General features: G+C 45.7%; 1 protein-coding gene across 9 annotated transcripts in view; it reads right to left on the bottom strand.

Moving 5' to 3' along the window:
* LOC124003281 (forkhead box protein P4-like) overlaps positions 1–16,988 on the bottom strand; it is a 209,679-nt gene that overhangs the window by 51,749 nt on the left and 140,942 nt on the right. For all 9 annotated transcript variants that reach the window (XM_046311401.1, XM_046311394.1, XM_046311400.1 and 6 more), the window contains 2 exons: positions 15,799–15,897; positions 11,815–11,913 (listed from right to left, as the gene is read on the bottom strand). In XM_046311401.1, the coding sequence (XP_046167357.1) occupies positions 11,815–11,913; positions 15,799–15,897 (198 nt within the window). The remainder of the gene's footprint in view (positions 1–11,814; positions 11,914–15,798; positions 15,898–16,988) is intronic.

The following is a 16,988-nucleotide window of genomic DNA, read 5'->3' on the forward strand; positions in this document are numbered from 1 at the left end:
TCCTCCACTCCCTAACTCTCTCTTCACTCCTCCACTCCCTAACTCTCTCTTTACTCCTCCACCTCCTAACTCTCTCTATAATCCTCCACTCCCTAACTCTCTCTCCTCCACTCCCTAACTCTCTCTTTACTCCTCCACTCCATAACTCTATCTTTACTCCTCCACTACCTAACTCTATCTTTACACCTACACTCCCTAACTCTCTCTACAATCCTCCACTCCCTAACTCTCTCTATAATCATCCACTCCCTAACTCTATCTTTACTCCTCCACTCCCTAACTCTCTCTTTACTCCTCCACTCCATAACTCTCTCTTTACTCCTCCACTCCCTAACTCTCTCTATAATCCTCCACTCCCTAACTCTATCTTTACTCCTCCACTCCCTAACTCTCTCTTTACTCCTCCACTCCATAACTCTATCTTTACTCCTCCACTCCCTAACTCTCTCTTTACTCCTCCACTCCATAACTCTATCTTTACTCCTCCACTCCCTAACTCTCTCTTTACTCCCCCACTCCCTAACTCTCTCTTTACTCCTCCACTCCCTAACTCTCTCTTTACTCCTCCACTCCATAACTCTCTCTTTACTCCTCCACTCCCTAACTCTCTCTATAATCCTCCACTCCCTAACTCTATCTTTACTCCTCCACTCCCTAAATCTCTCTTTACTACTCCACTCCATAACTCTATCTTTACTCCTCCACTCCCTAACTCTCTCTTTACTCCTCCACTCCCTAACTCTATCTTTACTCCTCCACTCCCTAACTCTCTCTTTACTCCTCCACTCCCTAACTCTCTCTTTACTCCTCCACTCCCTAACTCTCTCTTTACTCCTCCACTCCATAACTCTATCTTTACTCCTCCACTCCCTAACTCTCTCTTTACTCCTCCACTCCCTAACTCTCTCTTTACTCCTCCACTCCCTAACTCTCCTTTACTCCTCCACTCCATAACTCTATCTTTACTCCTCCACTCCCTAACTCTCTCTTTACACCTCCACTCCCTAACTCTCTCTTTACTCCTCCACTCCCTAGCTCTCTCTATAATCCTCCACTCCCTAACTCTCTCTTCACTCCTCCACTCCCTAACTCTCTCTTTACTCCTCCACTCCATAACTCTCTCTTTACTCCTCCACTCCCTAACTCTCTCTATAATCCTCCACTCCCTAACTCTATCTTTACTCCTCCACTCCCTAACTCTCTCTTTACTCCTCCACTCCATAACTCTCTCTTTACTCCTCCACTCCCTAACTCTCTCTATAATCCTCCACTCCCTAACTCTCTCTTTACTCCTCCACTCCCTAACTCTCTCTATAATCCTCCACTCCATAACTCTCTCTATAATCCTCCACTCCATAACTCTCTCTATAATCCTCCACTCCCTAACTCTCTCTATAATCCTCCACTCCATAACTCTATCTTTACTCCTCCACTCCCTAACTCTCTCTATAATCCTCCACTCCATAACTCTCTCTATAATCCTCCACTCCCTAACTCTATCTTTACTCCTCCACTCCCTAACTCTCTCTATAATCCTCCACTCCATAACTCTCTCTATAATCCTCCACTCCCTAACTCTCTCTATAATCCTCCACTCCCTAACTCTATCTTTACTCCTCCACTCCCTAACTATAATCCTATAATCCTCCACTCCATAACTCTCTCTATAATCCTCCACTCCCACTCTATCTAACTCTCTCTAATAATCCTCCACTCCCTAACTCTCTCTATAATCCTCCACTCCATAACTCTCTCTATAATCCTCCACTCCATAACTCTCTCTATAATCCTCCACTCCTATCTAACTCTAATCTCTTAATCCTCCACTCCATAACTCTCCTATAATCCTCCACTAACTCTATCTTTACTCCTCCACTCCCTAACTCTCTCTATAATCCTCCACTCCATAACTCTCTCTATAATCCTCCACTCCATAACTCTCTCTATAATCCTCCACTCCCTAACTCTATCTTTACTCCTCCACTCCCTAACTCTCTCTATAATCCTCCACTCCATAACTCTCTATAATCCTCCACTCCCTAACTCTCTCTATAATCCTCCACTCCATAACTCTCTCTATAATCCTCCACTCCCTAACTCTCTCTTTACTCCTCCACTCCCTAACTCTCTCTATAATCCTCCACTCCATAACTCTCTCTATAATCCTCCACTCCATAACTCTCTCTATAATCCTCCACTCCCTAACTCTCTCTATAATCCTCCACTCCATAACTCTATCTTTACTCCTCCACTCCCTAACTCTCTCTATAATCCTCCACTCCCTAACTCTCTCTATAATCCTCCACTCCATAACTCTCTCTATAATCCTCCACTCCATAACTCTATCTTTACTCCTCCACTCCCTAACTCTCTCTATAATCCTCCACTCCATAACTCTCTCTATAATCCTCCACTCCCTAACTCTCTCTTTAATCCTCCACTCCCTAACTCTATCTTTACTCCTCCACTCCCTAACTATATCTTTACTCCTCCACTCCCTAACTCTCTCTTTACTCCTCCACTCCATAACTCTATCTTTACTCCTCCACTCCCTAACTCTCTCTTTACTCCTCCACTCCCTAACTCTCTCTTTACTCCTCCACTCCCTAACTCTCTCTTTACTCCTCCACTCCCAAACTCTATCTTTACACCTCCACTCCCTAACTCTCTCTTTACACCTCCACTCCCTAACTCTCTCTTTACTCCCTCCACTCCCTAACTAACTCTCTTTACACCTCCACTCCCTAACTCCCTAACTCTATCTTTACTCCTCCACTCCCTAACTCTATCTTTACTCCTCCACTCCCTAACTCTCTTTACTCCTCCACTCCCTAACTCTATCTTTACTCCTCCTCCTCCACCCTAACTCTAACTCTATCTTTACTCCTCCACTCCCTAACTCTATCTTTACTCCTCCACTCCCTAACTCTCTCTTTACTCCTCCACTCCCTAACTCTCTCTTTACTCCTCCACTCCCTAACTCTCTCTTTACTCCTCCACTCCCTACTCTCTCTTTACTCCTCCACTCCCTAACTCTCTCTTTACTCCCTAACTCCACTCCTCCTAACTCTCTCTTTAACTTTCCTCCACTCCCTAACTCTCTCTATAATCCTCCACTCCTAACTCTCTCTACTCCTACTCCCTAACCTCTCTATAAACTCCATCTCTATAATCCTCCACTCCATAACTCTCTCTATAATCCTCCACTCCCTAACTCTCTCTATAATCCTCCACTAACTCCTAACTCTCTATAATCCTCCACTCCATAACTCTCTCTATAATCCTCCACTCCCTAACTCTATCTTTACTCCTCCACTCCCTAACTCTCTCTATAATCCTCCACTCCATAACTCTCTCTATAATCCTCCACTCCATAACTCTCTCTATAATCCTCCACTCCCTAACTCTATCTTTACTCCTCCACTCCCTAACTCTCTCTATAATCCTCCACTCCCATAACTCTCTCTATAATCCTCCACTCCCATAACTCTCTCTATAATCCTCCACTCCCTAACTCTCTCTATAATCCTCCACTCCCTAACTCTATCTTTACTCCTCCACTCCCTAACTCTATAATCCTCTCCATAACTCTCTCTATAATCCTCCACTCCATAACTCTCTCTATAATCCTCCACTCCCTAACTCTATCTTTCTCCTCCACTCCCTAACTCTCTCTTTACACCTCCACTCCCTAACTCTCTCTATAATCCTCCACTCCCTAACTCTCTCTTTACTCCTCCACTCCCTCCCTTTAACTCCCTAACTCTCTCTTTACACCTCCACTCCCTAACTCTCTCTATAATCCTCCACTCCCTAACTCTCTCTTTACACCTCCACTCCCTAACTCTCTCTTTAATCCTCCACTAACTATCTCTTCACTCCCCACTCCCTAACTCTATCTTTACTCCTCCACTCCCTAACTATAACTCCTCCACTCCCTAACTCTCTTTACCTCCACTCCCTAACTCTCTCTATAATCCTCCACTCCTAACTCTATCTTTACTCCTCCACTCCCTAACTCTCTCTATAATCCTCCACTCCCTAACTCTCTCTATAATCCTCCACTCCATAACTCTCTCTATAACTCCCTAACTCTATCTTTAATCCTCCCTCCTAACTCTCTCTATAACTAACTCTCTTTAATCCTCCACTCCCTAACTCTCTCTTTACTAACTCTATCCTCCACTCCCTAACTCTATCTTTACTCCTCCACTCCCTAACTCTCTCTTTACACTCCTCCACTCCCTAACTCTCCTATCCTCCACTCCCTAACTCTCTCTTTACTCCTCCACTCCCTAACTATCTTTACTCCTCCACTCCCTAACTCTATCTTTACTCCTCCACTCCCTAACTCTCTCTTTACTCCTCCACTCCCTAAACTCCTCCACTCCCTAACTCTATCTTTACTCCTCCACTCCCTAACTCTTTACTCCTCCACTCCCTAACTCTCTCTTTACTCCTCCACTCCCTAACTCTCTCTTTACTCCTCCACTCCCTAACCCTTTACTCCTCCACTCTATCTTTACACCTCCACTCCCTAACTCTCTCTTTACACCTCCCTCCTAACTCTCTCTTTTTACCTCCACTCCCTAACTCTCTCTTTACTCCTCCACTCCCTAACTCCTCTATAATCCTCCACTCCCTAACTCTCTCTTTACACCTCCACTCCTAACTCCTCTAATCCTCCACTCCCTAACTTATCTTTAATCCTCCACTCCCTAACTCTCTCTATAATCCTCCCTCCACTCCCTATAAACTCCCTAACTCTCTCTTTACTCCTCCACTCCCTAACTCTCTCTATAATCCTCCACTCCCTAACTCTCTCTTTACACCTCCACTCCCTAACTCTCTCTATAATCCTCCACTCCCTAACTCTCTCTTTACTCCCACTCTCCTTTACACCTCCACTCCCTAACTCTCTTTACACCTCCACTCCCTAACTCTCTCTTTAATCCTCCACTCCCTAACTCTAATCTTTACTCCTCTAACTCTCTCTTTACTCCTCCACTCCCTAACTCTCTCTATAATCCTCCACTCCCTAACTCTTTACTCCTCCACTCCCTAACTCTCTCTTTAACTCCCTAACTCTCTCTTTACACCTCCACTCCCTAACTCTCTCTTTAATCCTCCACTCCCTAACTCTCTCTTTACACCTCCTCCTAACTCTCTCCCTAACTCTATCTTTACTCCTCCACTCCCTAACTCTATCTTTACTCCTCCACTCCCTAACTATCTCTTTACTCCTCCACTCCCTAACTCTCTCTTTAATCCTCCACTCCCTAACTCTATAATCTTTACTCCTCCACTCCCTAACTCTCTCTATAATCCTCCACCCTCTCTCTATAAACTCCTCTCTCTATAATCCTCCACTCCCTAACTCTATCTTTACTCCTCCACTCCCTAACTCTATAATCCTCCACTCCATAACTCTCTCTATAATCCTCCACTCCCTAACTCTCTCTTTAATCCTCCACTCCCTAACTCTCTCTTTACTCCTCCCCTAACCTATCTTTACTCCTCCACTCCCTAACTCTCTCTTTACACCTCCACTCCTAACTCTCTCTATAATCCTCCACTCCCTAATTCTCTCTTTACTCCTCCACTCCCTAACTCTCTCTTTACTCCTCCACTCCATAACTCTATCTTTACTCCTCCACTCCCTAACTATATCTTTACTCCTCCACTCCCTAACTCTCTCTTTACACCTCCACTCCCTAACTCTCTCTTTAATCCTCCACTCCATAACTCTATCTTTACTCCTCCACTCCCTAACTCTCTCTTTACTCCTCCACTCCCTAACTCTCTCTTTACTCCTCCAACTCCCTAAATCTCTCTTTACTCCTCCACTCCCAAACTCTATCTTTACCTCCACTCCCTAACTCTCTCTTTACACTCCCCCTACTCCCTAACTCTCTTTACTCCTCCACTCCCTAACTCTCTATAATCCTCCACTCCCTAACTCTCTCTTTACACCTCCACTCCCTAACTCTCTCTATAATCCTCCACTCCCTAACTCTATCTTTAATCCTCCACTCCCTAACTCTCTCTATAATCCTCCACTCCTATAACTCCCTAACTCTCTTTACTCCTCCACTCCCTAACTCTCTCTATAATCCTCCACTCCCTAACTCTCTTTACACCTCTCCCTAACTCTATAATCCTCCACTCCCTAACTCACTCCCTCCTTTACACCTCCACTCCCTAACTCTCTTTACTCCTACTCCCTAACTCTCTCTATAATCCTCCACTCCCTAACTCTATCTTTACTCCTCCACTCCCTAACTCTCTCTATAATCCTCCACTCCCTAACTCTCTCTTTACACCTCCACTCCCTAACTCTCTCTATAATCCTCCACTCCCTAAATCTCTCTTTACTCCTCCACTCCCTAACTCTCTCTTTACTCCTCCACTCCCCAACTCTCTCTATAATCCTCCACTCCCTAAATCTCTCTTTACTCCTCCACTCCCTAACTCTCTCTTTACTCCTCCACTCCCCAACTCTCTCTATAATCCTCCACTCCCTAACTCTCTCTTTACTCCTCCCCTCCCTAACTCTCTCTTTACTCCTCCACTCCCCAACTCTCTCTATAATCCTCCACTCCCTAACTCTCTCTTTACTCCTCCACTCCCTAACTCTCTCTTTACTCCTCCATACTCTCTCTTTACTCCTCCACTCCCTAACTCTCTCTTTACTCCTCCACTCCCTAACTCTCTCTTTACTCCTCCACTCCCTAACTCTCTCTATAATCCTCCACTCCCTAACTCTCTATAATCCTCCACTCCCTAACTCTCTCTATAATCCTCCCCTCCCTAACTCTCTCTATAATCCTCCACTCCCTAACTCTCTCTTTACTCCTCCACTCCCTAACTCTCTCTTACTCCTACTCCCTAACTCTCTCTATAATCCTCCACTCCTAACTCTTTACTCTCCCTCCCTAACTCTCTCTTTACTCCTCCACTCCCCAACTCTCTCTATAATCCTCCACTCCCTAACTCTCTCTTTACTCCTCCACTCCCTAACTCTCTCTTTACTCCTCCACTCCCTAACTCTCTCTTTACTCCTCCACTCCCTAACTCTCTCTTTACTCCTCCACTCCCTAACTCTCTCTTTACTCCTCCACTCCCTAACTCTCTCTTTACTCCTCCACTCCCTAACTCTCTCTATAATCCTCCACTCCCTAACTCTCTCTATAATCCTCCACTCCCTAACTCTCTCTATAATCCTCCCCTCCCTAACTCTCTCTATAATCCTCCACTCCCTAACTCTCTCTTTACTCCTCCACTCCCTAACTCTCTCTATACTCCTCCCTCCACTCTCCTATAAACATAACTCTCTTTACTCCTCCACTCCCTAACTCTCTCTTTCTCCTCCACTCCCCAACTCTCCACTCCTCCACTCCCTAACTCTCTTTACTCCTCCACTCCCTAACTCTCTCTTTACTCCTCCACTCCCTAACTCTCTCTATAATCCTCCACTCCCTAACTCTCTCTATAATCCTCCACTCCCTAACTCTCTCTTTACTCCTCCACTCCCTAACTCTCTCTTTACTCCTCCACTCCCTAACTCTATCTTTACTCCTCCACTCCCTAACTCTCTCTTTACTCCTCCCCTCCCTAACTCTCTCTTTACTCCTCCACTCCCCAACTCTCTCTATAATCCTCCACTCCCTAACTCTCTCTTTACTCCTCCCTCCCTAACTCTCTCTATAATCCTCCACTCCTAACTCTCCTTTAACCTCCACTCCCTAACTCTCTCTTTACTCCTCCACTCCCTAACTCTCTCTTTACTCCTCCACTCCCTAACTCTCTCTTTACTCCTCCACTCCCTAACTCTCTCTTTACTCCTCCACTCCCTAACTCTCTCTTTACTCCTCCACTCCCTAACTCTATCTGTACTCCTCCACTCCCTAACCCTGTCTATAACCCTTCACTCCAACATCATTTTTTCCTATTTTCCTCTAAAATTCTCCACCTCTACCCCCCCTCCCTCTCCAACTCTGTGGCTCAGTCATAAACAGTAGCCAGGTTTTTTCCGTGCGTCCCGACAATGAGTCTCTGTTTACTCCTCAGCCCTCTCAGACCGGGATTCAACCCACATTACCCATTACCATCAGCCCCACTAACCACAGCCAACAAAGTACTGTACCAGACGGCATAGAGCGAGAGAAAGAGACAGGAGGGGAAATTAGTAAATGTCTCTACTATTTAGGAAAATGTAATTAGATAGAAGAGGAGAAGAGAAGAAAATAGGTGATGGGAAGAGGATAGTGGTGGGACAAAGAGAATAAAGGGGATGGGAGGAAAGGGGGAGAGAAAGAGAGAGATCAAAGATCAGAAGGAAGAAAAGAGCTGGAAATAGAAGAGTGTCTCCTCTCCCCCTCTCGTCTCTTCCTGCCCGGAGCGATGACTAAGGAAGGCTGGAGGGGAGCGCACTGTCGACCTGACGGCTTTATCTGTCACTGTTTGGTTTGTCTCTCTCTCTCTCTCTCTCCCTCTCACTCCACCTGCCCTGAGGCTGTGTGAAATAAGACACCAAACAACAGCTTTCCTCTCAAAACTTTCCCAGCCTGCCTCTGGCTTTGATCAGACTGTCCGCTGCCATCATTTCACAACACCTCCTCCGGGTATGTGAGTGTGTGTGTGTACCATGCCATGTTAATACACAGTATCCCTCAATATATTATCTCAGTGGATAATTATAAAGTCTGTTTCTCTACCTTACAGACATTGTTAGGTCTTGGTAAAGCCTTGGTTAAGGGTTCCTTTGGCCTCTGTTAAAATATTCATAATGGGATTGCTAGGGGTTTATTATGGGTTTGTTATTTGTTAGCCACAAGTGGACTGTCCTGAAGCTGTTGTAGTAGAGATATCAGGATCTCAGTGGAATGTGCCTGTGTGTATTAGTGAGTTTGTTCGCCTGACATGTTGTGTGTTGTGTCATCACGCTAACAAATAGTAACAACTTACTGTTTACATCAGGCTTAGATGTATCACCCCTTATTCCCACCAGCACACACGTTCACATACACACACCCAATCTCCCCCGCTGTACCCCCCTCACCCCTCCCTCTCCCCTCTTCACTTTACACACCATCCCCAAAGACTCCAAACTGGCAAACAGACAAGACAGAGAGGTAAAGAAAGGCAGAGAGGAGAGAGAGAAGGAAAGCAGGGGGAGATGGACAGAGAAGTAAAGAAAGGCAGAGAGGAGAGAGAGAAGGAAAGCAGGGGGAGATGGACAGAGGTAAAGAAAGGCAGAGAGGAGAGAGAGAAGGAAAGCAGGGGGAGATGGACAGAGAAGTAAAGAAAGGCAGAGAGGAGAGAGAGAAGGAAAGCAGGGGGAGATGGACAGAGGTAAAGAAAGGCAGAGAGGAGAGAGAGAGGGAAAGCAGGGGGAGATGGACAGAGAGGTAAAGAAAGGCAGAGAGAAAGAGAGAGAGAAGGAAAGCAGGGGGAGATGGACAGAGAGGAGGAGAGAGAGAGGGAAAGCAGGGGAGATGGAAGAAAGGCAGAGAGGAGAGAGAGAAGGAAAGCAGGGGGAGATGGACAGAGGTAAAGAAAGGCAGAGCAGGGGGAGACAGAGAAGTAAAGAAAGGCAGAGAGAGAGAGAGAAGGAAAGCAGGGGGAGATGGAGAGAGAGAGAGAGAAAGCAGGGGGAGATGGACAGAGAGGTAAAGAAAGGCAGAGAGGAGGGAGCAGAGAAGGGAAAGCAGGGGGGGATGGACAGAGAAGTAGCAGGGGGAAGAAAGGAAAGAGAAGTAAAGAAAGGCAGAGAGGAGGAGAGATGGAAGTAAACAAAGGCAGAGGAGAGAGAGAAGGAAAGCAGGGGGAGATGGACAGAGGTAAAGAAAGGCAGAGATGAGAGAGAGAAGGAAAGCAGGGGGAGATGGACAGAGAGGTAAAGAAAGGCAGAGATGAGAGAGAGAAGGAAAGCAGGGGGAGATGGACAGAGGTAAAGAAAGGCAGAGATGAGAGAGAGAAGGAAAGCAGGGGGAGATGGACAGAGAGGTAAAGAAAGGCAGAGAGGTAAAGAGGGGGAGATGGACAGAGAGTAAAGAAAGGCAGAGAGAGAGAGAAAGAAAGGAGGGGGAGATGGACAGAGAGGTAAAGAAAGGCAGAGATGAGAGAGAGAAGGAAAGGAGGGGGAGATGGACAGAGAGGTAAAGAAAGGCAGAGATGAGAGAGAGAAGGAAAGCAGGGGAGATGGACAGAGAGGTAAAGAAAGGCAGAGATGGAGAGAGAAGAAAGCAGGGGGAGATGGACAGAGAGGTAAAGAAAGGCAGAGAGGAGAGAGAAGGAAAGCAGGGGAGATGGACAGAGAGGTAAAGAAAGGCAGAGAGGAGAGAGAGAAGGAAAGCAGGGGGAGATGGACAGAGAGGTAAAGAAAGGCAGAGAGGAGAGAGAAGGAAAGCAGGGGGAGATGGAGAGAGGTAAAGAAAGGCAGAGAGAGAGAGAGAAGGAAAGCAGGGGAGATGGACAGAGAGGTAAAGAAAGGCAGAGAGGAGAGAGAGAAGGAAAGCAGGGGGAGATGGACAGAGAGGTAAAGAAAGGCAGAGAGGAGAGAGAGAAGGAAAGCAGGGGGAGATGGACAGAGAGGTAAAGAAAGGCAGAGAGGAGAGAGAGAAGGAAAGCAGGGGGAGATGGACAGAGAGGTAAAGAAAGGCAGAGAGGAGAGAGAGAAGGAAAGCAGGGGGAGATGGACAGAGAGGTAAAGAAAGGCAGAGATGAGAGAGAGAAGGAAAGCAGGGGGAGATGGACAGAGGTAAAGAAAGGCAGAGAGGAGAGAGAGAGGGAAAGCAGGGGGAGATGGACAGAGAGGTAAAGAAAGGCAGAGAGGAGAGAGAGAAGGAAAGCAGGGGGAGATGGACAGAGAGGGAGCTGCTGTTTGAAGTCTATGCTAGCGCCATGGAAACAAAGAGCTGTGATTGTAAATGAGCTAATTAAGTAAACCACTAACGAAGCGTGGAAACAATTTGCTTGACCCTTCAGAGCAGAGAACTCTGGGAGCACAACACTAATCAGCTAGAGACGGGAGGGACCAGTTACAGACAGGTAACACACACACACACACACACACACACACACACACACACACACACACACACACACACACACACACACACACACACACACACACACACACACACACACACACACACACACACACACACACACACACACACACACACACACACACACACACACACACACACACACACACACACACACACACACACACACTGAATGACTTATGCTATCTTATAAGGCGTAACCTCGGTTTCTTTGATACCTTATCAGCACCGTGTCACAGGTTCTCTCACTACACACCACGTAAAGAGAGGTAGAGGGATTGAAGTGAGGGATAAAGGGATGAGAGAAGGCTGACAGAGAGAGAGAGAGAGAGAGAGAGAGAGAGAGAGAGAGAGAGAGAGAGAGAGAGAGAGAGAGAGAGCTGTTAAATAATGTAGACGGACACACAATAACAAAACGCTCTGCTCTACCAAGGGAGCCTGATGTAACCGATAGCAACTGATTCATTATTGATGGAAGGCTGTAGAAAGCTACACTGACTGACTGACACTCAGCACTGGCTAGTCGCTGCGTTCGCTGGTAGTGTGTGTCTGGGCTGACTGAAATAGTAGTACTCACTGTAGAGTCCTACACTAGTCACTAGAAAGTCATGCTAGGAAGAGTGAAAGTGACAATCCGTCAGCAATAGGGGCCCCGTCCATTCTTTGTAGCATGGGCTGACTGACACACAGTGGCTGTGTGGAGGAGAGTCGTTGATGAATGCAGCTTCAGGGTGTTACTCACTTGATGAACTGTCCCATGTCATCACACAGAGCCTCACAGCCAGGCCATTTACACTCTCCATGGCCATAGAGAGGATGGGAACCTGCATGCTCCTCGTGGCTGAGAGAGCGAGAGAGAGGGGAGAGAGAGGGTGAAGAGAGGGAGAGAGGGGGAGAGAGGGGAGAGAGAGGGGGAGAGAGAGGGTGAATAGAGGGAGAGAGGGGGAGAGAGGGGAGAGAGAGGGTGAAGAGAGGGAGAGAGAGGGGAGAGAGGGGGAGAGAGGGTGAAGAGAGGGAGAGAGAGGGGGAGAGAGGGGGGAGAGAGGGGGGAGAGAAAAATAGCAGGTTAGAATGATGTGAAGCTAACATAACAGATGTACAGACATCACATACTGTATAGACAACACATACTGTACAGACAACACATACTGTATAGACAACACATGCTGTATAGACAACACATACTGTACAGACAAAACATGCTGTACAGACAAAACATACTGTTTAGACAACACATACTGTACAGACAACACATACTGTATAGACAACAGATACTGTACAGACAACACATACTGTATAGACAACACATACTGTATAAACAACACATACTGTATAGACAACACATACTGTATAGACGACATATACTGTATAAACAACACATACTGTACAGGCACACTGTACAGACAACACATACTGTATAGACAACATATACTGTATAGACAACACATACTGTACAGACAACATATACTGTATAAACAACACATACTGTACAGGCATACTGTACAGACATCACATACTGTATAGACAACACATACTGTACAGACAACACATACTGTATAGACAACATATACTGTATAGAAAACACATACTATACAGGCATACTGTACAGACAACACATACTGTACAGATAACACATACTGTATAGACAACACATACTGTATAAACAACACATACTGTACAGACAACACATACTGTATAGACAACACATACTGTACAAACAACACATACTGTATAGACAGCACATACTGTACAGACAACACATACTGTATAGGCAACACATACTGTATAGACAACACATAATGTATAGACAACACATACTATACATATACAGACAACACATACTGTACAGACAACACTTACTGTATAGACAACACATACTGTATAGACAACACATACTATATAGACAACGCATACTGTACAGACAACACATACTGTACAGACAACACTTACTGTATAGACAACACATACTGTACAGACAACACATACTGTACAGATAACACATACTGTATAGACAACACATACTGTACAGACAACACATACTGTACAGACAACACATACTGTATAGACAACAAATACTGTATAGACAACACATACTATACAGGCATACTGTACAGACAACACATACTGTACAGACAACACATACTGTACAGACAACACATACTGTATAGACAACACATACTGTACAGGAATACTGTACAGACAACACATACTGTACAGACAACACATACTGTATAGACAACACATGCTGTATAGACAACACATACTGTACAGACAACACATACTGTATAGACAACACATACTGTACAGACAACACATACTGTACAGACAACACATACTGTATAGACAAAACATACTGTATAGACAACACATACTGTATAGACAACCCATACTGTATAGACAACACATACTGTACAGACAACACATACTGTATAGACAACACATACTGTACAGACAACACATACTGTATAGACAACACATACTGTATAGACAACACATACTGTACAGACAACCCATACTGTATAGACAACACATACTGTACAGACAACACATACTGTATAGACAACACATACTGTACAAACAACACATACTGTACAGACAGCACATACTGTATAGGCAACACATACTGTATAGGCAACACATACTGTATAGACAACACATAATGTATAGACAACACATACTGTAAAGACAACACATGCTGTATAGACAACACATGCTGTACAGACAACACATACTGTACAGACAACACATACTGTACAGACAACACATACTATACAGGCATACTGTACAGACAAAACATACTGTACAGACAACACATACTGTACAGATAACACATACTGTATAGACAACACATACTGTATAGACAACACATACTGTACAGACAACACATACTGTATAGACAACACATACTGTACAGACAACACATACTGTATAGACAACACATACTGTACAAACAACACATACTGTATAGACAGCACATACTGTACAGACAACACATACTGTACAGACAACACATACTGTATAGGCAACACATACTGTACAGACAACACATACTGTACAGACAACACATACTGTACAGACAACACATACTGTATAGACAACACATACTGTATAGACAACACATACTATACAGGCATACTGTACAGACAACACATACTGTACAGACAACACATACTGTATAGACAACACATACTGTATAGACAACACATACTGTAAGGGAAAAGGAATTAGTGATCTCATTTGACATGACCATTGACAGATGAAATAAAGCACACATCAGAACCACAGACACATGCCTCTGAGCAGCAAAAGCACACACACAGTGCAAGCATCTATTGTTCCACACTAAGGCCATAGTTCCCTTACTGTCATAAGAGCGTGGTGAACATGAAGCTAAGAGCAGAATGGTGTGTGTGTTCCTCCGTTTCAAACGTTCATCCTCACAATGCCCCAGTCCCCACCCCCCTCTCTAGTCAGTATGGGCGGGCAGAGAGACCCATACGGCCCGCATGATTGGTGAGTAGGGCGGCGGTCTTATCCCTCATACGCCGGTTGTTCTGAGACCTGGCTGTATGCTTTATTGTCGTGAGACAGTTCTATGTGTGTGTGAGTGAGTGAGTGAGTGAGTGAGTGAGTGAGTGAGTGAGTGAGTGAGTGAGTGAGCGAGCGAGCGAGCGTGCGTGTGTGTGTGTGTGTGTGTGTAGCTCTGGGATGCTGATTCTGGTTTGTGCCGGATCCAGGCCAGTGACGGCAGGTCCAGTGGCTGTGTGTGTTTGGTGTGTGTGTTTGGTGTGTGTGTTTGGTGTGTGTGTTTGGTGTGTGTGTTTGGTGTGTGTGTTTGGTGTGTGTGTTTGTGTGTGTGTTTGGTGTGTGTGTGTTTGGTGTGTGTGTGTTTGGTGTGTGTGTTTGGTGTGTGTGTTTGGTTTGTGTCCAGTAGCCAGTGTACAGGGTTCACATTGTGCTGCAGATGAGGTTTGAACCAGCCTGGCCTCATGTCTGACAAACTCCCACAGAGAGTTCACAGTTTATTTACATGAAATCTACCAGCATCCAGAGACATACAGGCTGGAACAGCAATGTTCACATGTGTTTGTGTTCGTGTGTCTGTGTGTGTGTCTGTGTGTGTGTCTGTGTGTGTGGAGGAGGTTGAGGCTTCTGCCAGATCCACATCACAGGGTTGTATAACACAAACCATCCCTCTCACAGATGGGACCATCCCAAAGACAAGCGCATTCTCATCCCCTCCTCTCCTTCCTCTCTTTTCCCCTCTTCTCCTCCCCTATTCCTCTCTCATTGGGCAGATGTGCTGTGTGTGTGTGTGTGTGTGTGTGTGTGTGTGTGTGTGTGTGTGTGTGTGTGTGTGTGTGTGTGTGTGTGTGTGTGTGTGTGTGTGTGTGTGTGTGTGTGTGTGTGTGTGTATGTTCGCGTGCGTGTTGGCTGTGGTTGACTCCGCTCAGTTCAGAAGCTGCTCAGACTGCAGAAGCGACAAACTACTGGCAACCACACACCAGTCCACATCAGACATGCATTATCTGTAGCATGCTAGCCCCCTCCTTTCTCCTCCCTTCAGTCTCCTCTGCCTCCCTATTAGCAATGCTAGGGTAGTGTTAGCATGGGCCAGTCAAATGTCACAGGAGCTAGCTCTCTTATACTTCCCCCACACAGAGGGAGCATGTCCTCATTCTCAGCATGTCAGGTCTGTGTGTGTTTCTGAGTGTGAGTTACTCACTGGCTGCTGGATAGTGGGCCGCCTTTGGTGTAAGGCATGAGGTGTTCATCTCCGAGGTCTGCCTTGCTGAAGGAGGAGATCCATTCAAAGAGTCTTGCTCTTAAAGATTAAATGAACACAACCCAAGGGTGAATACATACCCAACCAACACACACAATCTGAAACATACATCTCCCCTGAACACACACATGCCCCAACAAACAAACACACACAACCAACAAACACACACAACGAATAACACTACATACACACAACACTTTTTCTACTTTGTGCTCACATTCAAACAAACCATTTCTCAGGTCACCCCTTCCTCATTCACTCCTCCTCCCCCTCTTCATCCTCCTCCCCCTCTTCCTCCTCCCCTTATCTTCCTCCTCCTCCTCCTCATCCCCCTCCTCCTCTTCCTCCTCCTTAACCTCTCCCTCCTCCCCCTCTTCCTCTTCCTACCCCTCTTCCTCCTCCTCCTCCTCTTCCTCCTCCTCCTCCTCCTCCTCTTCATCTCATAATGTTCACCCAGACACACCCATGCCAAACTGGCCCCTGGACGGCAGTAGATTAGTAGTTTGTGCTCCACTCCAGAAACCACATATCAAACGACCTGAGGGCCGTTTACACTAGAATATGACACACACCAGCTTATTACACAGTACTTAACACTATACACACACACCTTACACACAGATACGCACATCATGGCAGTCTAAAGACATAGTAACTACGTGTGAATTACGTCCAGCACAGTTCTTCTACAGGGCACATGGAGCACACAAGTTTTGAGAATGACACAAATATTAATTTTCACAAAGTCTGCTGCCTCAGTTTGTATGATGGCAATTTGCATTTACTCCAGAATGTTATGAAAAGTGATCAGATGAATTGCAATTCATTGCAAAGTCCCTCTTTGCCATGCAAATGAACTGAATCCCCCAAAAACATTTCCACTGCATTTCAGCCCTGCCACAAAAGGACCAGCTGACAACATGACAGTGATTCTCTCGTTAACACAAGTGTGAGTGTTGACAAGGACAAGGCTGGAGATCACTCTGTCATGCTGATTGAGTTCGAATAACAGACTGGAAGCTTCAAAAGGAGGGTGGTGCTTGGAATCATTGTTCGTCCTCTGTCAATCATGGTTACCTGCAAGGAAATATGGGCCGTCATCATTGCTTTGCACAAAAGGGCTTTACAGG

This window comes from Oncorhynchus gorbuscha, linkage group LG18, assembly GCF_021184085.1.
Source record: "Oncorhynchus gorbuscha isolate QuinsamMale2020 ecotype Even-year linkage group LG18, OgorEven_v1.0, whole genome shotgun sequence".
In the NCBI taxonomy this organism is placed as follows: Eukaryota; Metazoa; Chordata; class Actinopteri; order Salmoniformes; family Salmonidae; genus Oncorhynchus; species Oncorhynchus gorbuscha.